Source organism: Pseudorca crassidens, chromosome 5, assembly GCF_039906515.1.
Source record: "Pseudorca crassidens isolate mPseCra1 chromosome 5, mPseCra1.hap1, whole genome shotgun sequence".
Taxonomy (NCBI): Eukaryota; Metazoa; Chordata; class Mammalia; order Artiodactyla; family Delphinidae; genus Pseudorca; species Pseudorca crassidens.
In genome coordinates, this window is record NC_090300.1 from 81,593,625 (window position 1) to 81,621,447 (window position 27,823).

Here is a 27,823-nt window from a genome sequence, read left to right on the forward strand (position 1 = left end):
GGGGCACTCACTGTAGCACTCTGCACATCTCCTTCCACCAACAGGATCCTCAGGCCTTCTGGGGACACCAGACTTGCTCCTTTTCCATGATCTTTTCTCAAGTTGGGCTGGACTGCTGCTGGTAAACTGGGCAGGGAAGTAACATCAGGCAGGGTGTCTTTAAATATAATTTTTGCACTTTCAGCAAAGGCCTCAACAGTCTTCTCAGCTATATCCACAAGGTAAACCTCTTTCAAGCTGCATCCATCCTGTTTACACTGGAACCATTCCTTGATCGCCAAAATAATGGTCTGCACACACTGGGGTAGGGGAAAGCCGAAGGCTCTGGAACTAATAGCAGGGATGGCTATGGATTGGTACTTGTGTTTTACAGCCAAATGGAGACTTTCTTTTACAACAGTCTTTAACTGCCACACACATTTCTGGGCATCATCACTCTTCCACTGGGGCCCTACTGCGTGGATCACGTGGTGGTACGGGAGCTTTCCTGCTTTCGAGATGACGGCACAGGCAGGTAAGATCCTGGCCTGTCTTGTCTTCATTATCCGGTCACAGTCTTCTTGGAGCTCAGGGCCAGCTGCTTTTAAAAGAGCAGCCGCCAAGCCCCCCTTGAGCTTGAGTTCCTCGTTGGCCGTGTTTACCACCACCTCGACGGGGAACTGGGTCAAGTCTCCTTGCTGCACAATCAGCGAGACTCCAGGGGCTAAATCTGTCTGAAACAAGCACCTCTGCCCACCACCCTTCTGTAGTTCAATAAAACAACCAAATAACCTTCTGACCTCACTTTTATAATACCGTGCTTTATCCTGGAAGAACTGACTGGCTCCTGGCTTATCAATATGGAAGCTTTTAACGCAGACCAAATCCCAGGCTTGCGTGACAATGTTCTTTCCCTCCAGGACTTTGGTCTTTGGGCCAGTTAGTAAAATGCCTTTTCGCTTGTTCTCAGGATTAAAAATTACCTGAACATTCATCTTCTTTATCTTTTGCCACAGTAGCTTTTCTGCCCTTAAGTAATCAATAACTAAGGAAGGCTTTACTTCAATCAATTTCTCTATTTTTGTGTGTTTTTCCAGGAAGTCAAAAAGCAAGTCATAGATTTCATTTACTTCTCTCACACAGCCTGTGATGATGACCTGGGCTGTGGTTGCTGAAGTTACCTCATGGATTATTACAGTCTTTGAGGAGGAATTGTGTTTCTTATGCAAATTGCAAATGAGCCATTTCCATTTCTTACTGTTAAGAACTTCCCTGTCTTCAATGTCAATGCACTTATATTTTAAGGCTCTGACCATTTGCTTTGCAGCTTCTAACAGGACTTCAGAAAAAGCACCAGTTAAGAGAACAGTTGTGCCCTCTAACTCATAAACTGCAAGAATGTTCTGTGCTATAAAGAGAGACTTAGAGAATTCTGCACAGTCAACCTGTTGCAGAAACTGAAAAACCTCTGGGCAAACATGAATGTTTCTCTGAGCCATGGTGTATACCTTTTCCTGGATTTCACACTTTACTTTATACACATCTGCAGGGAGTCCTTTGAAGTACATGTGTTGAGAGGCTTCATCATAAAAAATCTCCACCTCTGGGCACTCCGTGTGGAGATACTCCAGTACACCGCTGTGCAACAGAAGTGAATACCTTGCTGGAGAAATGGCCAGTTTTTGCTTCAGACTTTGCTCTTCTCTTCTCATTTCTAGAATGGTGCTTTCTATTAAGTCCTTGATCTGTGGCTCAATGTTCTGTACATCCTCTGATTTCCCCACTAAGGTTGCAATTCCTGTTAGTGCATCAAACTCAATCAAAATCCTATCATCTTCTAAATTGTCTTTTATGATGTCCCATACTTTTGAATCCACTTTAAATGAGGTCACTGTATACTTAGACCGGATACCAGAGAATACTGTAGAAGCATCTTGTTGCCAGGTCTTGATTCTTGGTCTTCCTTGACTGACTAAGGTAGCTGCAGGTCTGATGATCACTTCACTGCCAAGCTGGCACAATGTTAGCTCACAGTGACAATGTCTCATTTCATCATTTATCTTGTCAATCAGGTGATTCTTCTTCTGCAAGAACTTCCATAAGGAAAGATCCAGTGATTCTCTGAATGGCGCTGGAAGCTTGATCAGAGGCTTCTCCTGTCCATACAGGGCTGTGCCCAAAGAAGTATAGTACGGGAACACAGAGAGCGGCATATTATTGAGGTCAAGTTTCTTGGTCATGATGGTGTCTAACACTTAAAGGAAAGAAATTAAGTAATCTCAGTGTAATATGTTTCAGATGAAAAAACAAGCAAACAAGCTTTCCTATTCTAGAGAAAAAAAAATCCTAATGTTTGTAGAACTTTGATGTTACATGCTATTAAAAAGCAGCACTACTCCCAGAGTGCTCAAATATAAACTGATACGTATTAACACTGCACAGGGATTCCTTATTTCATGGAATAATTACTTTCCAGCCAAGAACACTCTATGTTGAAATTCTGTTAAATAAATTCTATTTTTCTGTTTTTCTGATAACACTGATATATCACCACCAGGTTAAGAAAGACAGAAGAGGGACTTCTCTGGTGGCGCAGTGGTTGAGAATCCGCCTGCCAATGCAGGGGACACGGGTTTGAGCCCCGGTCCGGGAAGATCCCACAGGCAGCAGAGCAACTAAGCCCGTGCGCTACAACTACTGAGCCTGCGCTCTAGAGCCCGCGAGCCACACTACTGATCCCTTGTGCAACAACTACTGAAGCCCACGCACCTAGAGCCCACGCTCCACAACAAGAGAAGCCACCGCAATGAGAAGACTGCGCACGGCAACGAAGAGTAGCCCCTGCTCGCTGCAACTAGAGAAAGCCCATGTGCAGCAACAAAGACCTGATGCAGCCAAAAATAAATAAATAAATAAATTTATTTAGACATTTCTCCAAAGAAGATATACAAATTGCCAACAAACGCATGAAAGAATGCTCAACATCGTTAATCATTAGAGAAATGCAAATCAAAACTACAATGAGGTATCATCTCACACCGGTCAGAATGGCCATCATCAAAAAATCTACAAACAGTAAATGCTGGAGAGGGTGTGGAGAAAAGGGAACACTCTTGCACTGCTGGTGGGAATGTGAATTGGTACAGCCACTATGGAGAACAGTATGGAGGTTCCTTAAGAAACTACAAATAGAACTACCATATGACCCACCAATCCCACTACTGGGCATATACCCTGAGAAAACCATGATTCAAAAAGAGTCATGTACCAAAATGTTCATTGCAGCTCTATTTACAATAGCCCGGAGATGGAAACAACCTAAGTGCCCATCATCGGATGAATGGATAAAGAAGATGTGGCACATATATACAATGGAATATTACTCAGCCATAAAAAGAAACGAAACTGAGTTATTTGTAGTGAGGTGGATGGACCCAGAGTCTGTCATACAGAGTGAAGTAAGTCAGAAAGAGAAAGACAAATACCGTATGTTAACACATATATATGGAATCTAAGAAAAAAAAATGTCATGAAGAACCTAGGGGTAAGACGAGAATAAAGACACAGGCCTACTAGAGAACGGACTTGAGGATATGGGGAGGGGGAAGGGTAAACTGTGACAAAGTGAGAGAGTGGCATGGACATATATACACTACCAAACGTAAAATAGATAGCTAGTGGGAAGCAGCCGCATAGCACAGGGAGATCAGCTCGGTGCTTTGTGACCACCTAGAGGGGTGGGATAGGGAGGGTCGGGGGGAGGGAGACGCAAGAGGGAAGAGATATGGGGATATATGTATATGTATAACTGATTCACTTTGTTATAAAGCAGAAACTAACACACCACTGTAAAGCAATTATACTCCAATAAAGATGTTAAAAATAAATAAATAAATAAGTAAAATAAAAAATAAAAAAATAGTGGTGAAATGCAAAAAACAAAAAAAAAAAAAAAAAGAGAGAGAAGAGTTTGGTCACCAGCAAGGGGATAATGTTTGCTCCAGTGTGAAGAATACTTTCCAGCTCAAAGCAAAGCTAATCTAAGAATCATGTTATTTATTTCTTCTTGTACAGTTGCACAGTTTTAGATTTCATAGATGACTTAGATTCTGTTAATACTTCTGAGAGGAGGAGCATAATAATAATTATAACAGCTTACTACGTGTCAGACAATATTCTAAGTGGTTTACATATATTTAATGCTCACAACAAACCTCTGAGGTAGAGACACGATTATTATCATCCCTTTTTACAATTGATAGAACTGAAGCTAGGAAATGTTAGGTAACTCGAATAGGGTCACACAGACTGTAAAGATCTGAGCTAAGATTCAAGCCAGTGTCTGTCTAACCCCAAAGCCCATGCTCTTGCCCCTGTTCCAAGGGTTCCAAACAAAGAGCATCCTCACAGTCATCAGAGAGCCCAGCCCCAGAGACTCTGATTCAATAAGTCCTGTACATATCTTGTCCCTGCTCTAATCCCCTTTCTGCCACATTTACTATGACAGTCCCTGTGTGTGTGTAGGGGTACTCTTCTCCCCCAAACCCCTCCTCACTTTGTGTTAGTTATTAGACAGCTACAAGGGGTCTAAGCAGGAAGGGAATTAGAATGAACTCCAGTAACAACTTGGATTAAAACAGCATCTTGTGAAAAGATGTTAAAAATAACTTCACCTTGTGCACGATTGGCTCCTAGGCCTGGAGCCAGACCTAATGAAAAAAAAGTGGCCTTCAGAGGCCCAGACTCATGGCTTCAACTTCCCACCATGGCCTGGAACAGATTCTGAGTACCAGTGAGTACCACCATGTGCCAAGCACTCTGCAGGTACAATTTAATTTGATCCTCACAACATTCCTCTGAGGTAAGTAGTAATGTGAGCCCTCTATTACAGACGGAAAACAGAGGCTTTGGTGGGTTAAAGTAACTTCCCCAAGATCACAAAGCTAGTAAGCACCAAAGCCAGGCATCTGGACTCAGGTCTGTCTGACCCAAGAACCATCACAGATATCACCTCAAAGTGGCTTAAGCTCTCCATCCTGTTTTCCTCCTCTGTTAAAAAAAAAAAAAAAAAAAAAAAACTATATAACTGTGCAGGTTCTTAGGAGGATTCAGTGATGAGATACCATGGCAGAAAACACAGCAAAAGATCTCATGTAGGGACTTCCCTGGTGGTCTAGTGGATAGGACACTGCACTCCCAATGCTCCCTGGCCAGGGAACTAGATCCCACATGCGTGCCGCAACTAAGAGTTCGCATGCCGCTACTCAAGATCCCGAATGACGCAACTAAGACCCAGCACAGCCAAATAAATAAATAAATAAAATATTTTTTTAAAAAAAGTTCTCATGTACAACAAGCATTCGATAAGAGTTCCCTTCCTTAAGATTTTGTGAATTGGATTCTGTGAAGTTGAACAAAATAATTTCAGAGTAAACTGCCTAACTTATTCCTCTCAAATGATCTATATAAAGTACAATATTGCTAAATAAATTCTGTTTTTAATTCAGCTTTATCTACAGTTTGCCTCATTATTAACTCATTGTAAGTGGTGAAATATCCTACAAGAAAAATTAATGTTATAGATGTACAGGAGATTGGGGGAAAGTGGAGAAGTTAAGAGCACAGATTATGGGGCCAGACTACCCAGGTTCAAATCCTGGCTCTGTCACTTACTAGCTGTGTAACCTTGGTCAAGTTATTGGCCCTTCCGGTGCCTCAGTTTCTTCATTTGTAAAACAGGGATTACAATAATAGCAACGCCCATAAAGCAGTGTCTGAGAATGCACTTGGTAGCACCCTGCAGAGCTGTGCAAGTGTAAGTCATATTCATAAGAAGACACAGCCAGAGAGAGAAAGGGAAAATCAGACACAGTGTATCTCAGACACAGAGAACAGGGAATGAGTGAGTTTTGAGGAGAAGGTGTGGTCAACATAGTCAGATGGTGCAAAGAGGTCAGGGCAAAGAGCAACTTTTGAGAGTGCCCTACGAGTGTGGCTCTAGCATAAAATAAACCTGAATAAAATAGCTCCTATCATTATTCATACACATGTAACATAGACATTCTGAGGACACACCCAACTGCCCCATGCCCTCAAGATGATCGAAAGCCCCATAGTTGTCAACTCCCATCATAAGCTGGGAGGTTAACTTCTAGAGTAACAGTTCTATGTAGCTCTCCCCCTGGGCCCAAGGTAAATTTCCCTGAGAGAGATTTAAAGAACACGCAACAGAAGCTCATCTTTCATCCCTCTGCCCAAGGAACGCTAGGTCTCTCATTCCATTTTAATCCAAACCATACCTTCACCACAATTTCCCCAACTCATAACAGCTGAAAGGAGGTTCCTCCAAGTACCCCTATGAAACAGTTTACTTTAAGTGAGTGGCATTCCACATGATCCTATCTCATCCTCCCTCAGTTGATCCCAAGCACAACGTTCCTTCTTTCCCTAAGAAGTCCGGCTCCCTAATTCCTACTCCTCAGCCTTGACCTCTGAACATCAGTGGAATCTCCAAGCTGACCTTGCACATGCCTCAGAGAACTGGCAATCTATGTCTACGAATCCCTCAGAAACATTTCCCTAAGGTTCAGCTGGGCAAGGTTTTCACAGGGTCATTGCAAAGAACAATCCAGCAGGCGTCCACTGATCATGTGAAACCACCCCTATTAGTTTCTGAATGATGACACTGACAAGTGAAGCAGGAAGTGAAGATACTTTATAGGAACTGTGTGTTTCTGAGTATTTCTTTACCTAATCTTGTTGAAGTTAACTTGAGAATTTCTACCAAATGTATAGCTAAAACAGAGATCACTTCTTTAAATACGGTATCTCAAAGACTCTAAGAATTATATATTTTTCAGTCTGTCACAAGTACAGACCCATGAGAGAATCTCCTCATATCTTTCAAAAACTTGATATTACTTCTCTAAAGTTTTGAATCACGGGATTCACTTAGCATGATATACCAGACGTACGGGATTGCTACTTGGATTTCCAAAAATATATATGGAGGGACTTCCCTGGTGGTCCAGTGGTTAAGAATCTGCCTTCCAGTGCAGGGGACATGGGTTCGATCTCTGGTCGGGGAACTAAGATCCCACATGCCACAGGGCAACTAAGCCCACGTGCTGCAACTACTGAGCACACGAGCCACAACTAGAGAGCCTGTGTGCCGCAACTACAGAGCCCACACACTCTGGAGCCCACTCATCACAACTAGAGAGAAGCCCGCATGCCTCAACTACTGAGCCAGCGCACCACAACAAAGGTCCCGTGTGCCGCAACTAAGACCCGACACAGCCCAAAATAAAATAAATGAATAAATAAATTTTAAAAACAAAAAAAACAAAAATATATACAGATAAAAATAAAATACATCAGAATTCAACTGTTAACTGTTAAGATCTATTAAAATGGTTTTAATTATGCTAGGTAAGGTTTACAAAATTAGGCTAATAGGTATTACCTTTTCTGTCGAAAAATTCAATCAGTGCTGAACTCTCGTCAGGAAAACATTCAATGCTGGCCACTCTTCCCCCTCCGTTACGAGGATTTTCAAATAAACATTTCAAATCATGGTCATCAACACCAGGTGGCAGGTTTTCAACTCGGACTGTTTTTGTCACTTCCAGAAGTCTTGCAGAAAGCTGAAGTTCTTTCACTGAATGGTGCTTGACACATTCATCAACAAATTTCAGGGCATCTACAAACCATAATCAATTAATCAATCAATCAAAAATTATGATTATATCTTTATATTATATAGAAGAAACTGAATATTAATTGAGATAAAGGAGGGAGGCTAAGCACCCAATTTTTAAATGCAAGATTTTAATTCCCACATGAGAATCTACATGCCTAAAGCTTCCAGTCTCTGAACAGCAATGCACATAGGAACGTGTTACCTGGACTGCTGACACTGAGTCGTGTGCCTGCCTCTAGTCACAGCCCCTTCCACCCCTCCTTGACATCACCACCTGAATGCACTCTCTACAATACAAATCTCCTCATTTCACTCCTTCCTCGGCTCCCCATTACCTGCAGGCATGAGTTCAAGCTCCTTGGCTAGGCTTACAATGCCCTTGGCTATCTGACTTCAAACTAATTTCTAAATGTCACCTCTTGTTATTACCGACCATTCATTTTATTTTCCACACTGCCACAAAACCCAGTGATTATTTTGAAAACTACATTCTCTTTTGCCTTTGTATATACAATTTCCTCTGTCTAAAGCGCCCTTCTCCAATTTTTTTACCCTGGTCCTGTTCCTCCTTCCAGACTCAGCCCAATTATCTCTTTCAAATTAATAAATATTGACGGTGAGCCCATGATGTAACAGGCTCCGGGCTAGGATCCGGGGATAGAGGGGATGGATATAACAGCTCCTTGAAAGTTCACCATCCAGGAGGGAGGAAGTCTTGAAAGCAAACAAATGGCCTATTTGGGGATCAAATGAGGTGGGAAGATTAATACTGGGAATCAGACAAGGATTCCCAGAGTAAGTAGTCACTGATCTGAGTTTTGAAGGATGAAGAAGAGTTTACCGGGTATTTAAGGGGAGGAAACATTTCAGGCAGAGGGACCAGCAGGGGTGTGTAGCAACACAGCACATCTGAGACCTGATAGCCTGGTACTGCTGGAGTATAAACTTCAAAGAAAAACCAAGCCACCATTCTTGTGTCCTCTTTCCTCCCATTCCCCACAGCCTGCTGTTCACAGATGAGGGAAGCAGCTTCTCCTCTTGCATCTTCATTGTTCACTTATGAATGGATTTCCTCCCTGCTCCACACAAGTTCCTCAAGAGCAGGAACCAAAAAATTCATCTATGTACCTACAGCAACACAAGTACCTGGCACGTAGTAGGTATCAAGATTTTTGATCAATGAACAAAAGCAAGTCAACTTAGTTTTACCTTTATAAGAAATAATCATAAATTTGGATAATAGCTCCCTTTATTGAGTCCTTATCATGTCTCAGGTACTATGTTAAGAGCTTTTCAAACTCCATCTTATTTGATCCTCACAGAAACTGTATTAGGTAAGTATTATTGTCCCCATTTTATAGATGAGGAAAGTAAAGCACACAGAGGGTAGTAACGTGGTCAACCTCAGATAATTAGTTAAATGGTGGAACTAGAATTTTGACTTCATGACCTGTGCTGGTTGATTAAGATCAACCATTCCACTGCCATGGCCGTGGAATGGTGAGGGCTTGGATTTGGAAAATTTCCTTGACTTCCAGAGATGGCTCTTCCAATCTCAGAAACTGTCCACAGACTCCTCACATAGACCTTAAAGAGCACTCACTTTCTGCGTCACATGCACTTACTCATCCCTGCATATGTGACAACCATGAAAGTATTTCCGTAAAATGTTACAAAAAACCCAAACGAACTTTTTAGCCAACCCCACTAAGGAAATATATGGTAAAGGGGTAAGAGAACAAGCTCTATAGAGGTGGGCTGCTTCAGTTCAAATCCAGTTCTTCCAGTTATTAGCATCTCTGTCTCTGATTATCATCTCTGTGTCTCTGTCTCCTCAACTGTAAGATGAGGAATAATAATAATCTCAAAAGGTTGTTGAAAGGAACAAATAAATTAATACATGGAACAAACTTAGCATAGTACCTGACTTATAGTAACACTATATGAGTATTTGCTGTTATTATTACTCTCCAATAAGTCCAGTTTAGTAACACAGATCAATATTTACTCCTCCCAATGAGATAACACATGGGAAAACATTGAGTCCTTTGCTTGGAATCTCTTTAATAACCTGACTTTAGATTTCTGTTTCGGTGTGTTATTTCTGTCTTTCTGTCTGTCTGTCTCTCTCTCTCACGCACACACAAACTCATACAATAAAGTTTGACTTATTAAACATATCAGAGGGACTTCCCTGGTGGTGCAGTGGTTAAGAGTCTGCCTGCCAATGCAGGGGACACGGGTTCGAGCCCTGGTCCAGGAAGATCCCACGTGCGGCGGAGCAACTAAGCCCGTACACCACAACTACTGAACCTGCACTCTAGAGACTGCAAGCCACAACTACCGAGCCCTGTGCCACAACTACTGAAGCCTGCGCGCCTAGAGCCCATGCTCTGCAACAAGAGAAGCCACCACAATGAGAAGACCACGCACAGCAACAAAGAGTAGCCCCCGCTCGCCGCAGCTAGAGAAATCCTGCGCACAGCAACAAAGACCCAACGCAGCCAAATATAAATAAATAAAATGAATAAACTTATTTAAAAAAATCAGAATTTGGTTTCAGAACGAATTTGCTTCTCTTTCAAAATAAGAAAGCATCTATATTAACTTGGAGTCCTCTCTTACTAGCTATTAGAAAGAGTGAAGCTTTCAGAAACGTTCCGTAATTTAGGTGTCCCAAATCCCAAAGTGTAGTGCAAAGTAGGCTAACAAATGGAGCATCTTTTGATCTTACCAGTATATTTTTGAAAGGTAACTACAGCAACACTAAAATCTTGTATTAATTCCACTTTAAAGTCATCATTGGTCAGGCCACTTATGTTCTCCACTAAGAAGATTAGCATCATATCAGTCACATTTGCCTTCAGATTTTCAAATGCAACCAAAGAGGAAATATTTTCACATTCTTTTGGGGCGTCTTCCTTTTTTTCTGATCTTCTGTTGAAAGAGATATTTGCATCTAGTTCTTCTGATGCATCTGATTTTAGGGAGACAAAAAGGGTACAAGATGTTATATTTATGTACCATGTTCTTAGCAAAGTAAATTATCATAAGCTAATTACACTGCCCTGTTCCCTTCCTGGTCTCTTGGCTAACTCAAATAAAACATATCTTAGGGGACTTCCCTGGTGATCCAGTGACTAAGAATCCCCCTTCCAATGCAGGGGACATGGGTTCAATCCCTGGGCAGGGAAATAAGATCCCACATGCCGCAGGGGCCGCAACTAGAGTGAAGACCCAACGCAGCCAAATAAAAAAATATATTTTTTAAAAAAAACAGATCTTAGAGGACTTTTAGCTTAATATAATTAAAATAAAAAATAGTACTTAATTGTCTATTAATATGATGATGATTATGTTCAATTTTATTACACTCTTTTCTGCCTTGTTTCTCTAAGGAACCTGCCTTGTTTTTCATAGCACTTGACATATATTTCTATCACAGCACCAAATTACAGTTATTGAACCAAGCTACTCCAGAGCAAGGGACATATTTATTCATCTTTGTATGGATGGCATATGGTATATAGTTGAGGCTCAATAAATGTTTGAATTGGAGAATTACTGCTTAGGTCACTGGAGAAGAGCAAGACTATCCCATGCCCATATTTGGGCATCACCTAACACATTATGCTCTGAAAAGCAATAATTTCCTATCACTGGAGAGAAAAAGGATACTTACGGTGAATGACTAAGGAATGCACATGGAAGATAAAATGGCCCAGAGAATTATGGGTATACCTCAAACTTACAGAATAGCAACCACCCAAGCCAGCTTGTTCTGCTTCATCGTTGGCCATAAGTGAGTTACATATACAGTTGACCCTTGAACAACACGGGGAATAGGAGCATCAACCCCCTGCACGGCCAAGTAACGGCGTGTAACTTTGACTTCTCAAAACCTTAACTACTAATAACCCACTGTTGACCAGAAGCCTTACTGATAACATGAACAGTACAGTCGATTAACACATATTTTTGTATGTTATATGTACATCTACATATATTTTATGCATTCATGACATAGCTAATTTTTTCTTAATTTGTTCAATATTTCTACGCTATGCAGTTCATCTGTGAGTTTTTTCAAATTTCCAGAAATTTTTCAAATATATTTATTGAAAAAAATCCACGTATAAGTGGAGCCACGCAGTTCAAAGCCGTGTTGTTCAAGGGTTAACTGTATACAGGAGGTCAGTCTCACTCTGATTGTGCAATGAAGCATAATGAGTATGTTATGATCTTTAGACATTCTGTGAGCAACTATCCAATTAGCACCCTTATGTTCAAGGCACTGGTTGTGTGGAGATGGGTGCATACAAAAAATGCTAGAAAAGGAAATTACCAGTTTTCTAATGGATGTATACAAAAATAAATAAATAAATAAATAAGAAATGGAACTGACATTTGTAAATGTTTATCATGGCAGAGTAAAATGCTATGTGCTCACCAAATCCATTTTGTTTTCTTCCTAGGCAACATTTCCCAGACTTCCTACAGTTGAGTTCCTACAGTAGAGTTCATGTGGCTAATGGAATATGGGTGGATCTGGTGAATTCCATTTTCCAGACCTGGCCAATCAAATCTCCTTTATGTGAATCTCCTTCTCCCTTGCAGTGACCTTGAAGGCCACATATCACAGATAACGGTGTCAAAAAGATGGAAGGAGCCTGGATTCCTGAATAGTTGTGTGAAGCAGTCTAGACTCCCCCCACCACCCTAGCTGCCGACTACACTGAACTGTGATCTGGGGGGCTTGTTTGTTACAGCAGTTAGATGACCCTGACAAAAACTCCTGTTACGTGCTGGATGTGACATCACACAAACACACACTCATGCCAAATAAAAAATAGCTTAAGGATTCGATAACAACATAAATTAGCATTCAGTGAGACAGGCATGACAAACCGGAACGACTACCGGAGTCGGGGTGAGCTATATGAGCTCGACCCTTGACTCTGCCACTCTTTAGCCACGTGACCTTGGGCACATCTCTTAATTACAAAATGAGATGATTGGACTTAAGTGAATGGAAAGAGCCTTTCCACCAATATAGTTTATAACCCCATGACTATGAGAAGCTTCATCACGAGAGTGGCTTGGTTGACTGCCAAATAAAGTCAACTTGATTGTGTCAACGATCAAGCCAAGAATCCAAACCAGGGAGATGAAGGAACTGGGCTGGCCTGGAGTGGCTTCAGAGAAGAGGAAGAACCTGAGTAGATCCTGAAGACTATCCTAGAATTTAGGTAGAGAAAAGTGGAGTAGAATGTATTGTGAGCAACAGAAGTATAGGCAGAGTGCCGAGACTACACCAAAACCATTTAGGAAATGGTGGCAATTTGACAAATGAAGCTTAAGGAGCACTTGTGCAGAGGTGTAAGAAATGAGGCCACGTATGTGATATCATATGGTATTTGTCTTTCTATGTGGAATCTAAAATACGACACAAATGAACATATCTACAAAACAGAAACAGACTCACAGACATAGAGAACAGATTGGTGGTTGGCAAGGGGGAGGAGGGGTAAGGGAAGGAAGGATTGCGAGTTTGGGATTAGCAGATGCAAACTATTATATATAGGGTGGATAAACAACAAGGTCCTACTGTATAGCTACTAGGTTGCTGGCTGTTTCCTACAGCAGATGGGACGAGAAGAGCTGCCGCTGGTCTGGAGAGCTACACCACATCCTGCACCCAGCGCTCAGAAAGCAACACTAACTGACTTAGCCACACACAGCACCCACTGTCACATCATGTCCTTGCTTCACAATGGCTGGATGGGCACAGGTAGACTCTGAAGGTCAGTTCATCCACCTCCCGGGTACCTCTTTATCCTCCCATCAATTGCAAGGTGTCTCCCAGCCCCCACAGAGAGAGCTGTTCCCATCCTTCTGACCTGAACCCTTAGGGCTCAAGAGGCAACCCTTGCACAACTGGCTAGGAGGATGGAGATGATGCAGCCCAAAGCATCTCTCAGCTAACAAACCTTGCCTTGTGAAGTCAAGAAGAGAAGGATGACCTCCGCAACACATAGTGTTTAATATTGAAAGCAAAACTGCCTGGTGGATGAAAAGTTACCTGATTCTTTGACACGTTCTTTGGTCTTGGATTCCTGAAACCCAAACAATAAAGTAGCATTAATAAATTACTAATAATCTCTTTACATTAAGAAAGTGTCCCTAGGACCAGACTGGAGATGTAGGGTCTACAGAAATTATAACTAAAAGCACAGGCAATGATGCTGTTTAATATATAGCACACAAATCACCTGTAAAAACGAGTCACAAATAAAAGAAACCCCAAAGGAGCACCAAGTGTCTGAGGTAAGACCTAAGTCAGAGAAATAATTTAGCTCATGTTCGTTTTCCCATTTAACATCTATTGAGTGTGTACTATTAACAAGCACTAGGCCATGTGCTTTCCTAAGGCTGTCTCATTTAATCCTCACAACAACCCAATAATCCAAAGAGGTCAGTACTATTACTATCCCATTTTACACTTGAGGAAATACTTAGTACATTACAGTATAGATCGCTGGCCCCTCTAAACCATGTGAAAATGAAACCAATATAGCAAGTACCTGGGACAAACAGACCCAAGATTTTACATCTCAAACCACCATTATGGTAACCCCCCAATCTTGAATTTTCAAAAGCGTCAAAAATCAAACAAAAAGTGCTTCTTCTTCCATTATTTCATACCTACCCTATCACCACTCTCACTCCCTCCACATCTCTAAGTTGCTTTCCTCACCCCAGTTTGAGTTGTACTTCTCATTCCACTGTATTTCCTCATCGTGGTTCCCATCCCACACACCTTGGGAGAACACCCTACTTCCCTTGTAATCACCCCTTTCCTTACCATTGTTGGAATTTTCCCCTCCTGGACTTCATCCGTGGCTCTGGGCAACTGGACAGTTAACTTGAATGTTCCTTTTCCTGGCCATACTAACTCGTGGTTCTCTCTCGCCAGAACTTGCTGCCGAACTGAAATTTTTTTTAAAAAAGGCAACTGTTAAAGCAATCTTTGTTCACAAAATTATTCTGTGATTTCTGTAGGCTTCATCATCATCAGTCAACGGCTTGGTCAGTTTCTCAAGAGAGGCTATGTGTGGTGAAAAGGGGGAAGTTTAGCAAGCAGACACAGATTTGAATTCTATCTTTAAACTTACTTTTTTAACCCTGAGCATGTTCCTTAATAAGCCTTACTTACAAAATCTCAGTCTTCTTGTCTATTAATTGATGAAGACTGTCTTGTGTGGGTGTTAACATGGATTAGATTCAAGAAACATTATAAAGAACTTAGTACAGTATGTGATGCCCAGTAGGCACTCAGAAAGGTAACATTATTTATTCTACAGTGAAAGGAAATAATTAAAGCATCCCTCACTGTGAGCCAGGGATGCTAGGACATGACATTATGAAAGCCACGTTTTAGGAAAGTGACTCAGGTGAACATAAGCAGAATAGCGAGGAGCCTCATTAAAAAGGTATTTCAATCAATTCTTTAATCTGTGATGATAAGATGGGAGAGATTCTTACCAAAAAAAAAAAAAAATTAACACATATTTGACAGCTGGGCTGTAGTGGAAGAAAAAAATGAACAGTGGACATGAGTCCAAAGACCTGGATTCAAATTCCAACTCTGCCACCAACTAGCTGTGTCATTGAGAAAATATCTTAACTTCTTGCGTCTCAGTTTCCATACGTGAAGCAGTGTCTGTGAATGAATTTTGTGACACCCATAAGAGCTGTGTAACTGTAAGTTATTGTACAATTATAAGAAGGAGCAGTCAGAGAGAGAAAAGGAAAAGCGGTGTATCTGAGACAGTGGAGAACAGGGAATGAGTGAGTTTACAGGAGGAGGCCTGGCCAACGTAGTCAGGCGGTATGAAGAGGTCAGGGCAAAGGAGAACCCTGGAGAGTGCCCTGCATTCACAGGTGTGGCTCTGCTATGGATGTTGGGCTACTATGTTGTATTCTGATATGGTTGCCTGCTGAGGCTGAAGATACAGGTAGAATCTTTCATCAAAAGGGACTTGAGGCCTTCCCTGGTGGCGCAGTGGTTGGGAGTCCACCTGCTGATGCAGGGGACACGGGTTCGTGCCCTGGTCCGGGAAGATCCCACATGCTGTGGAGCCGCTGGGCCCGTGAGCCATGGCTGAGCCTGCGCGTCCGGAGCCTGTGCTCCGCAGTGGGAGAGGCCACAACAGTGAGAGGCCCACGTACCGCAAAAGAAAAAAAGAAAAAAAAAGAGGGACTTGAATAGCTTTCCCACCTCAACCATCCATGCAGAGGATGAGGGAGGTAATGACTTAATTGGATGCCACCTCAAAAACAGGCCTCAAAAACAGTATGAGAAGGAATGCCAGACTCTTAATTTCATTCTTTGTGAGCAGGGTGGGTGTTTTTGCATGGACTCCTGATAAGCTGTCCTAAGCTGGAGTGAAGACTAAGGACTGGATAGGACCCCTGAGCCCAGAGAGCAGGCTAAGTTTTATAAGCCAAGCTATCTAGAGTCATGGACCTCTGTGTTACATTCCTTTTATTATTCCCTATACTTTGGTAGAGTCCTGTCCAGGTATCTACATGTGCCAGCGTGTTCTGAGATTGTGTGTAATATGTATGGGCACAACTATTTTAAGAGAGCAAGTGGTAGCAGTAACAGCAAGTGATCCGCAACAAGGAGAAAGTGAATCTGGGAGGAAGAAGAGCTGAAATGCTGCCATCTAAACACCCTTACCCATGTGGACAGGCTCTCTTCTGCACCAATCTCAGACCATCCATATTTAATTTAAGGAGAAGCTGACAATAATCAGGAGCAAAATTATGACCAGAAAAGATGATAAATGTACACATCTGAAACAGGATTTAAAATCGTTTTTTTATATAAATTTTTTTTGATTTATTTTTGGCTGAGTTGGATCTTCGTTGCTGCACGCGGGCTTTCTCTAGTTGCAGCAAGCGGGAGCTACTCTTCGTTGCGGTGCGCACGTTTCTCATTGCAGTGGCTTCTCTTGTTGCGGAGCATGGGCTCTAGGCGCGCGGGCTTCAGTAGTTGTGGATCGCAGGCTCCAGAGCTCAGGCTCCGTAGTTGTGGCGCACGGGCTTAGTTGCTCCGCGGCATGTGGGATCTTCCCGGACCAGGGCTTGAACCCGTGTCCCCTGCATTGGCAGGCAGATTCTTAACCACTGCGCCACCAGGGAAGCCCGGGATTTAAAATCTGACAAGGCAATTTACACTCGACTTTTCGGAAATTCAGCCAATTATACAGAAGTACACAGCTTCCAAGTAGTTTCTGTTTGCTATCCACTCATTTCTACAGAGGAGTGCTTTGGGGCTCATTCTTATTATGTGAATGATAAGAATCAAGTTGTGTTACACTATAGGCCTGCACCTGTTGCGGCCACTTCCTTCCCTGGAGGGCAGAGGGTGTTCCTGTGGAAGAAGACCTTTGCCCGAGGGACAGTGCTGGGGTAGGTAATATGATGTTAGCAAACTCCTGACCACTTGCTTCTGAGAAAGCCATTCCTCTGGGAGGAAACCAAAACTGAACAGGGACTTTCCACGCCTAAGAACTTTGACCATACAAAGAGCTGCACTAAGCTGTGAGTGTGGCTGGGTGGGTACTACTCCAAGAAGGGCATTAGAGCAGTCTAGAGGTGGGTGAAGGGAGAAGCAGGCTGGGAGATGGGAAGGAAGAAACCTCGCAGGGAGACTGAAATCACTTCTGCTTTGAGGACTAGAACAGAATGATGTTATCACCACACAATTATATTTTTGCTGTTTGTATTTTTACGAGGTTTGTATTTTCTACAATTATTTCCCTTTTTGTTCATTCAGGGTCATCAACAAACAACAGGGATTCTCAGACTTTAGCGAATCAGTGTCACCTGGGGTGCGGTTAAACATGCAGATTCCCACCCACCCCACACTCAGGGTACCTGAGTCTCTAGGACAGAGCTGGGAATGTGCCTGTTTAACCTGTTGTGATTTGGATGCAGGGGGTCTGTTGCCGCAATGTGAGGACTACTCTTGAGGATAATGGGATTTTAAAGAAGAAAGAAGTGTCCCTAAGGGCCAGGTCCATGGTGATGTTGATAATCGGAATCAAAATGGTAAAATCCTTTGAGGAAAAGTGAAGCCCCGGGGAAATGGCTTACATTGCACAGATGCCCTTTTGAGCACTGCTTGGTGAAATTAACCCTTGGAAAACTTTTTGACATTGTTCTAAGGGCTCTGAGCCAGGCAGGTCTCCTGACCCCTGCCCACCTCGCTTCCTTCACACGGGTCTGTGCACCCCTCTCTTCTCTGGGTTTCATTCTTTCCTTTCTGCATCCCTGCCCTAGAGCATTCCAATTGCTCTGATGGCCTCGTAAGCCTCCTTGCTTCTCCTCTGACCCAAATGCTTCTCCAAATCCAGCAAGAGGAAGGCAGGGTCAGTGGTTGTCCACATCCTTGCCTTTGAGATCCTGATGGAAAAAACTGTGCACTGGGAGAACAGCAGGTCATGTGCTTCCCAGTGCAGACCTGGTAGGTGTCTCGAGCAAGCAGATAACTGGTGGGTACTTGTCCTCCCGCTTCCCTAATAGCAACAGCATGAGGAGAGGTTAACTCAGCTGCTCAATTGCCTATGGGGAGGGAACTTCCCCCTCAAAGTTCAAAACTCCTAACCCTCAATCAACTCAGAATGCCACCCCTGCTCCCAGCCTGAGGACCACCCTGAAACCGACTGGAGAGGTTCCAGCAGACCCTCGACGAAGATACGGTGCACTGATCAACAGTACCTGCCTCTCCCCTCCAATAAGTCTCTATATTTACATGCAGACAATGAGATTCTAGGCAGTGCTTCTGCCCCTCTCCCAAGTGATCCCAGAATCACTGGGAATCTCCACCATGGGGAAATCCCTGTGACTCCTCACATTGCTTAGCTCCCTCCATCCTTCCCCATCTAAAAAATAAGAGAAAGCACAGGGGCTCTCCCTCTCTCTCTCCCAAGCGGAGCATCCTGTAGAATCAGTTGCCAAATCCAGACGGTACGCAAACATGCATCTTCCATCCCCATGCTGACTTTCCTTGTTCAAGGGCTCACTGGTCCTCACTTGGACATTGCATGACACTCTTCAAAGGTCTGATGTCCATGGTCTCTCCCAACAGAAATCACTGTACTTATCTGCAACCAAACTTATCTCCCAAAAGTATATTTGGACATGGCTCTCCCCTGCCTCCCTGTGGGGGAAAGTTCATACTCCTTAGCACGTCATGCAAGGTCCTCTTTTATCTCAACCCAATATTCTATTAGCCTTAATTTCCACCCCACTTCTTTTTAAAAAGGAAGTTTAATAAAAGAAGGCCTAAGATTTTTTAAAATACAAGCACCCCCTTTGTAATCTTATAAAATTTCCCAGATCCCACCTGTTCTTTTTAGAGCCAGTCTCCAGACCTCGCTTGTGCACAGAGATAAGGAAAGGGCTCATTCCTCAAACCAAAGCTGCCCAAGGGCGCCCAGCACTTCCCTGGAGATGCCTTTGCTCTCCCGTCCCCAGCACTGCAGCCAGCTCCCATCTGAAGAGCCCTCCCCAGTATCTCGCCTATCAAGAACTGAATTCACCCTCAGGAGTCAGTTTAGATGTGACTTTCCTGGAAACCTTCTCTTCCCTTCAAATTGTGTTCCCATAAAACCTCTGGAGTTCCAGAACTGCGGCTTTCATAGGAGGAAGACAAAAATTGCAATGGCATTGCAGCTCTGCCCCTAACACACGATGCCACTACACGATGTAGCCTCGTAAAATGAGGTGGGTGCACCAGCTCTCAGGCAGCTCCCTTCAGTCACACGGTGCTAATGTTTATTTAAACCACCTGGGAGGTCTGCCACCAGCTCCGGGAGCGCCTGGAAGCGCCGCGCACGCAGCGTCCCCGACGTGCCTTGTCTATTCTGCGCGCCCCACGCTCTTTCCTACACCTGCTGCCGGAGCCGGACGAAATCTCCCGCCCCGCGCCCCAGCCCCAAGTTTCCCTGGAAGGAGAGCCCCCGCTGTCCCCTCTCCCCCGCACCCCTTGCCCCACTCACCGTCGTCGAGGTAGAAGAGCACAAGGAAACGAGGCGGGCTCCCCGGCGCCTGGCGGACCTCACACTCCCCGCCTCCTGATCTCTTCTGGCTCTGGAAGTACATCTGCAACTTGGTGCTCAAGTTCTTCGGGGGGTGGGAACCCCAGGACCCTTCGACCAGCAGCGGGAAGGAGCCAGGCGCAGCCATCCTCCTCTCCGCTGGTCTGGCTCCGACTGCAGGCCCCTCCCAGATCCCGGTGGTTAAACATCTTTCGCTTTCGTTTCCCAGAACACTCCTCCCACCCTTAGTTCCTGCTTTTGGAACTTCCCCAGCTGCCCCAAGCTGGGACTAGAAACTACCGTCCTCCCGACGCCTCCTCCCCAATTCTTCACCTTCATCTCTGGACCACGGCAGAAGGTGGTATCGCCTTCGTGGCCTCCCTGCATCTCTATACGCGGGACCCTAAGCTTAGGGCACTCTCTGCCACTCACCCAAGCCACAGGTGAAATCAGCAACTCTGGTCACTAGACCTTGCGGAAACACGAAGAAAGCTTAATTTTTGCCGCAGGCCGCCATTTTACAAACTCTGATTCTTTAGAATGTCTGGGGCCCATTTTCAGTCTTCTTTCGACAGTCACCTAATTATCAGAATTTTACCTTGCTTCCCTCCTGACCTGTTAATATTCTGTGTCTAGAGATGTGGGGGAGACAGTACATTCACAGCTGTCTTTTTATGGAATACTGGCTAGGTGCCACGCACGCTGAATGGATTCAACCAACAGACACCGTCTGTGCCCTCCCTGCGCTCATGAAGCTGTGGGGATGCAGAGCAGTTAGGACACAGTGGAATAAGTGCTTTTGGAAGGAATATGCAGGTGTTCCTGGAACAAATTAGGAGGGGCTCCTAGCCCAGGTGTGGGAGCTCAGGGAGGGTTTATGGGGAGGCAACATGGAACCTGAAGCCAAGGGTGATTGGAGATAACCTTGGCGGGTGGGGAAGAGGGGAGTTCCGTGTGATTTACTTGTATGGGATCCCTTGAGCTGCTGGGCGGTAGCCAGAATAGAGGCAGGAGGCCAGCCAAGTGGCTACTGTAGTGTCGCAGGGGAGAGATGAGGGTGACTGAGACCAGGGTACTGATCTAGGAGAACAGAGAATGGGTGGGGTTCCGAATTGATATTGGACTTGCGGAAGGATGTGGAAAGCGAGAGCAGACACTCAAGCGTGATTCCATGGTCATCCATGCATGGCCTGAGCAGCTGGCTAGATAAAGTGGCATCTACCCGATGGGAGCACTAAAGTGGGAGAGACGCTAGGAATGTGTGTATCCTTGACCATAGTAAGGGAATGTTTCAAGTGAGAAGGAGGGATCATCATTCAAATCAAATACAACCAATACATCAGGTGAGAGAAATGTCTCTTGGACTCAGAGGACCTGGCAAGCGCTGTCTTCTGGTGAGGAGGGAGTAGAGGGCGGTGTACAGAGATCTGAAAGGAAGGGAAGGGAGGCAGCAAGCGCTGTCAGCTCTTTCCAGAAGTGTGACTGTGAAAGGGAAGAAGTTAGGTAGCAGCTTCTGGGGTTATAGAATCGGGGAGGTGTTGTTATTTTTGGTTTTTGGCTTTTAAAATATGTTTAAGCTGGAAGAAGCTTAGAAATGTTTAAATAGTGTTAGAAAAGTAAAAGGAAGGTTGAGGACACAGGTTGTGGGAGAATGTGGGAGGGGATCCTGGGGGCATTGGCCCAAGGAAGGGACACTTTTCCCACTGCACCAGGAAGGAGGAGCTGGAGTACAGAAGTAGGTGATTTTGAATGACTGCCGATGGGAAGGTCTGTAAGTTCTCTCCTGATAGATTCTGTTTTCTCTGTGAAGAAGGTGATGAGGCCTCTTAGGCACTGCCAAAATTAGAGCTGCTTCTCCCTGCAGGGCTGGACCTTATGTATTATCTCTTAATCACAATGAAACAAAATTTCAGGAAGAAGAGAACCAGAGATGGGCCAAAGAGAGGTTACAGGACTTTAATTTCTGATGCATAATAATGCTAAACAATATTCAGCTATTTTCTCCTACCTGCAGCTTTCTTCCTGCAGGTGGCGCTCATCATCCAGTCCAAACCACCCTGGGCCCCTGCAGGGGGAAATGGGGAAGATACAGAACGGCCAGCCAGGGCTCTCAGCCACAGTGGTGACTGTTTCTCTTCAGGGCATTGTCACCCTTTACCTTCAAACCACAACTAAAATCAGCACTCTCCTTTAACCAGTTTGGGAGTCCAGAACTGGGCAAACAGTTATCTTTTTCCTCACACCATCGTTTTACAAAAATAAAATCAGAAATAAACTATAGTAGAAGTTGTGGCAGGCCATTTCTGGATTGCTTTCAAGGATTTATTTAATTATTAGCAGTGTATTTTGTCACACATGGGCTGCTCATTATTCCTGGGTTGACTGGGAAGAATCTATCAGAGGATCAGGATGTCAGGTCTTGAAAGCCAAGGGAAAAAAAAAATATTCTAGAAGGAGCAAATTGCTAACCATCATTAGCCCCTGAAGTACTTTGTCTTCTCTCCTCAGTCGTTTTGACCCTTTTCATTTGTTGAACCCATACCCTCCCCCCTCCCCCAGTGTGCTTATCCTCTCTCAATTCTCTGTCTCCATAGGGTGTTTGCCTCCTGAAACTCACTTCCTTCCAAGGAAGCAAGCATCCTCTCAGGGCCTGGGGGAGAGCAGATTCCAGCAGAGAGGCGGCCATGTTTACGTGGCTGTTCCCTGTTTGTCTTTCCACCAAAAAGTCCGGGCTGATCTTAATAGAACAACCCACATCCGCATTTGGGGGCTGAACTTCCCTTTCTCTGCTTCATCTAAATTTCCCCTTTCAGCCTCTCTACAGACTTCTATAACCTAGCATCAGACTCCTTTCAAGTTCTCCACAAGCCAGCATCAGGCCCCCCATTTCTCCCGCTGAAGTATATATTGGGGAAGGGGTTGGCTTTCCCATCTGTCCTGAATCAGTGAGTTGTGAGCACCTCATGCCGAACTCTTTGCCTCACTTTGCTCCTGCAACTGCTGGCCTGGTCCCCCAAAACAGAATGTGACCTCAGAAGTGAGGCAAGCTCCCCTGCCCGTTACCACTCCAAGTTCAGTCCTCAGATGGAGTCACCTGATGGACACGCACCAGTTTGTGGACTTATTCCCTGTGCTCCAATCCCTTTTAGGAGTTTCATCTTCTTCACTCTTCCACAAGGAATGTCTCTGATGCCCCCACTCTCTAGTATGGTAATCCCTAATGGTATATTTTCCCAAATAAGAGTCATTTAGGGGCTTCCCTGGTGGCGTAGTGGTTAAGAATCCGCCTGCCAACTTAGGGGACACGCGTTTGACCCCTGGCCCGGGAAGATCCCACATGCTGCAGAGCAACTAAGCCCGTGAGCCACAACTACTGAGCCCACATGCCACAACTACTGAAGCCCGTGTGCCTAAAGCCCATGCTGTGCAACAAGAGAAGCCACAACAATGAGAAGCCCGCATACCACAACGAAGAGTAGCCTCCATTTGCCTCAACTAGAGAAAGCTCATGCGCAGCAACGAAGACCCAACGGAGCCAAAAATAAAAACAAATAAATAAATGAATTTATTTTTTAAAAAATAAGGGGTGTTTCCAAGTGAAAAAAGGTCATTGAGGTTCATTAATACTATAGTTGCTGGGAAGTGGAGGGAGACTTCTGCAGAAGAGTCCAGAGCCGACTTGATCTTTCCAAGTTCATGTGATGGGAAGAGTAAAGCAGAGTAAAGATCCTTCTTGGCCATTCAGTAGGTACTGAATCAGACAGACATGCACGTGTCTCAAGACAGGCATTAACTATCAGAGAGAGTACAACCTAGATCATACTAAAAAAGAAAAGCATACAATATTTTATTCCTACACCATATCATGCATGATCCCCAGTGATGTGCTGTTAAATATTGAACAACTTGCTCTCTGGGAAAAAAAAAAAGTTTACATTTATGTGTACGTTATTATAAATTTTACTGACATAAAGGTTGTATAGCACATAGTTTACAAATAATAATAAAATGTATAATATTCTTTATTGTAAATTTCAGATAGTTGATTCTCACTGAATGTTTCAAAGATGTTTGCCCAACTCTCATATTTGTACCCAATCTATGGTTGCAATTGATGAATGAGGGTAGTTCTGATATAAACGTTGGTCGTTGGTCGATACTTTTGTCTACACTAAAAAGGGAGATGAAGATGAAACAATGAAGACGTGTCAGAATTTGTTATTTGTCAATGCCATGGGCTCCTTCTTTGCTGAATGGGATAATAGTTTTCAACTACCAGAAGAATAATTCCTTTACAAGGTTATGGCTACAGACATGACATACTTTTAAATTCAGTCTGCCTTATTAACATATTCTCCATTACTTTCTTAAGTCTTCATCAACAAAACAATAAATTAAGCCCTGATTTGTAGTGTTTTTCAATTCTATGGTGTAAATATTCTCACCATGGCTGATTTTAAGCTCCCAGTGTGATAGCACTGAATGCAGAGTTGGGAAGAGATGAACAGTAGCATACCATTGTATAATACTTCTCCCATACAGTAGACACAAATAACTCAAGAGTACAGATAATAGTAAAGTGTAGTGAAATAATTAGAAAGTGATGAATCTTTTAAAAATATAATCCATTTTATTATAAGTTTATACAATGTAATTCTAAATAATGGTTTTTAATAACTGGCTCACAAAATTTTTGAAAATTGAAGAATCAGTTCTGGTGAGCCAGTATGACTTGTACCTCCAGCACAAAACCGTACTACTCTTTTCACATCAGAGGTAGTATTATCAGATAGAGCAGCTGGTATGCTCTCGCCCCTCCCAGCTCCTCCCACACACACCTTAGTACAAGTGTTATACTAATATTCTCCTAGTCAAATAGGCTTTAAAGCTGATTGCTTCCTTTCATTCCTATGGACAATTAGTCACCAAGACATTCATTAATCTGTTCATTACTTTTGAGAATTCTACCCTGGAAGAAATAAAAGGGTAATGAACATCATGAAACAAGGACAAATGTAGTTTAAAATGTTAAAGTGTAATAATTAATACAACAAACTTATGAGAAAATTAATATTACCTCCATTTTACTAAGAGGAAACTGGGGCACAAAAAAGGTTAAATATCTTGCCCCAATGTCACACAACTAGTTATAAGCTGGGATACAAACCCAGGCAACCTTACCCTAGAGCTCAACATTACGATACCCTTGCACAGTGACGTTCTGCTCAGATCCCTTCTACAGGGTAATAAACCCACTCCCCAGCTGCTGGTCATATCAGCTGTTGACAGTTCACAGCAGGATCTCTCACTCGCCTTACCTTTGCTTCATCTTTCCCATCAACAGTTTCCTCATGGCAGAGAATACTTATATCTCCTACATTTGAGTCCAGTTCTACCCACAGGCTAGGTTAACCATATCATACTTATGTGGCCCAAACAGCAAAGCTGTGGTAGTGAGGGTGTAGGGAAATGGGGTCTCTCATGTGGTGGGTGATTTGTTAATTTCCCCTTGTAATTTTGCCACTTTTTTCTTATCTGCTTTTGCTTAATTTAAGGCTATATTGGTTCAAGAGTTTTATATCATCCAAGTGAATTGTTTCTTTTTGTCATTAGTGAGTGCTGTTCTTTCTCCTTTATTGATTCTCATTGTCTTAAAGTCCATTTTGTCTTATATTAAAACCACTTTAATTTGGTTAGTCCTTGCTAAGTGTTACAGATATCTTGAGTAGGTTGGCCGCTTACTCAAAGGCAGTCCCTCCTTCCTTGTTAGGAGCAAAGTGCTGAGGTAAAGGAAGTGCCCCTTCAGACACACACTTGACTCTCGGTTCCCTTCTCATGGAATTGGTTTAGGTACGACCTGTGATCCAGTTCTAGGCAAAGAGATACAAAGGGAGTCTGCCATCCATTCCTTATGTAGAGACACTTAACAAGAAATCTCTGTTCCCTCCTTTTTTGGGGATGTTATCCGGTGGGATATGCTGATGAGAGATACTGCAGCCAGAAACACTGAGAATGGCAAATTGAAGAGAGAGAAAGAGCCCAGGTCCTTGAGGGCATAATCGAGGTACAGAATCAGCTCTAAAACCACCTACCTCCAGATTTCTTATTGAGTCAGTAAACGTCCTTGTTGTTGAAGCCCCCTTTAGTTTTATATTCAGTTGCCTACAGCTGAAAACATCAGCCAGTCTTGGGGGAGGCAGTTCTCTGCAGGCTCAGATGAACTTCCAGTGAGGGATGAAGCTGTGACCTGTCAGCAGCAGATGTTTCGAGCAACTGAGAGAAACGCTAGTCATTCCTGAAATGAGGATACAAGAGGAGACACCCTTGTATCCTCTTCAAGGTATTAAGAGTTAGGGTAATATGATGGTTAAGGTCTGGGTCAGACAGACTTGGGTTCAAGAGTTACTCTGGATTTTACCAGCTATGTGACCTTGGGCAAATTAATCAAAATCTATAAATCTTGGTTTTCTCAACTTTAAAAAATAAGTTTAATAGTACTCGCCAGGAAAAGTTTTTTTCAGGATTATATAAGACAAAAAGATAAGTATATAAAGAGTATCATGTACTGTCTGACTTCACGTGTTTCAATTATGCTGTTTTTTTCCTCTACTCTTTCTCTATTTTTGATTGCATTGTTTTCTGCTTTTATCTCTACGGTTGTCTTTCTTTGGTTTGTTTTGGGTTTAACTTGCTCTTCTTTTTCTAGTTTCTTAAGATAGAAATTTGTACCATTGACTTGGGACCTTTCTCTCTTTTTTGTAAGCATTAATGTTATAATTTTTCCACTAAGTACTGCTTGAGCGGCATCCCATCCTTTGTTTGAGGGGGAAGGTAGGGAGAGGGTGATGAGGAGTGATGAGGTGAAGGCTTCCTTCTGGGGCTCCTTAGAAAATGCAGAGGAGGGAATCCCCCGGTGGTCCAGTGGTTGGGAGTCGGCGCTTTCGCCGCAGGGGCCCATGTTCGATCCCTGGTCAGGGAATTAAGATCGCGCAAGCTGCAAGACATGGCCAAAAGAAAGAAAGAAAAGAAGAAGAAGAAGATGCTGCACTGGAAATCTTGGTTACCAGCTCTTGCTCCCAGATCATATCAGTTCTGTGGAAATGGCTAATAGCGGATTTTAGCCCTTAAAATCTATCTTTTGTCTTCTATATAAACCACAAAGTTTGCATTCACTTAACTTTATGAGTAAATATGACTACTTCTGGCTTTAATTAAGGAAAAATTGTAATTGAGAACTACAATTTACAGGTGTAGACCATCAGGGAGAAAAATATGATTTAATTACATGTACGACAATGACATTGTGTTGGGGGTCCCTATACCACCCCTTGGCTTCAGTAATTCTCTAGGACTCAAAAGATTCAGAGTACAGAAACACTCAACAGTTGCAATTCATTATAGTGAAAGGATACAAAGCAAAGTTAGCAGTGGGGAACAGAGCACGAGGAGACTCTGGAGGAGAGATGGTCTTCTCCCAGTGGGGTCACATAAGACGCACTGAATTCCTCAAGCACTGAACTGTGACCATGCATGTGAAATGTCTACTAGGGGGCCTATTACAGACTCAGTGCCCAAGGTTTTTATTTGGGGCTGATCATGCAGGCAGCCTCTACCTAGCACATACCAAAATTCCCGACTCCTTAAAGGAAAGCAGGTATTCAGCACAAATCCCGCTGTTTGTACAGACAGGCACTCTGTGAGCCACTCTTTTTATCAGTTAGGGAATTGGGAGACCCCTCCGCAAATCAAAGATCAGACGTCAGCCAGGATCAACCTTACAAGCAGGCCTTTCTAAGGATAACTGTGTTAATTAACTCTTTCTGCATAAGCATGTTCCTGTCAAATCAATTGGATTAAACCACATTCTTCAAAGCAGTAACTTGAAATATAATGTGGTCACCTGGAATTACAAGCTTTTTATAACTAAATAAGCCATAGGGTACAGGAAAAGTGACTTTTAACAATGCACTATCCAAATCTGTTTTTATTAAATCCTGTGTCTTTACTAATTTTACTTTAAAAATTTTCC

The 27,823-nt window shown here is 43.3% G+C and overlaps 1 protein-coding gene across 2 annotated transcripts in view; it reads right to left on the reverse strand.

Annotated features, from left to right (window-relative positions):
• The window catches only part of PARP14 (poly(ADP-ribose) polymerase family member 14), a 48,304-nt gene extending 28,326 nt beyond the window's left edge, over positions 1-19,978 (reverse strand). For both annotated transcript variants that reach the window (XM_067738705.1, XM_067738704.1), the window contains exons 1-6: positions 19,756-19,978; positions 14,547-14,671; positions 13,764-13,797; positions 10,416-10,658; positions 7,445-7,681; positions 12-2,233 (exon numbers count right to left, since the gene is read on the reverse strand). In XM_067738705.1, coding sequence (XP_067594806.1) covers positions 12-2,233; positions 7,445-7,681; positions 10,416-10,658; positions 13,764-13,797; positions 14,547-14,671; positions 19,756-19,942 — 3,048 coding nt within the window. In that variant the 5' untranslated portion in view covers positions 19,943-19,978. The remainder of the gene's footprint in view (positions 1-11; positions 2,234-7,444; positions 7,682-10,415; positions 10,659-13,763; positions 13,798-14,546; positions 14,672-19,755) is intronic.
• Between the last annotated feature and the right edge of the window lie 7,845 nt (positions 19,979-27,823).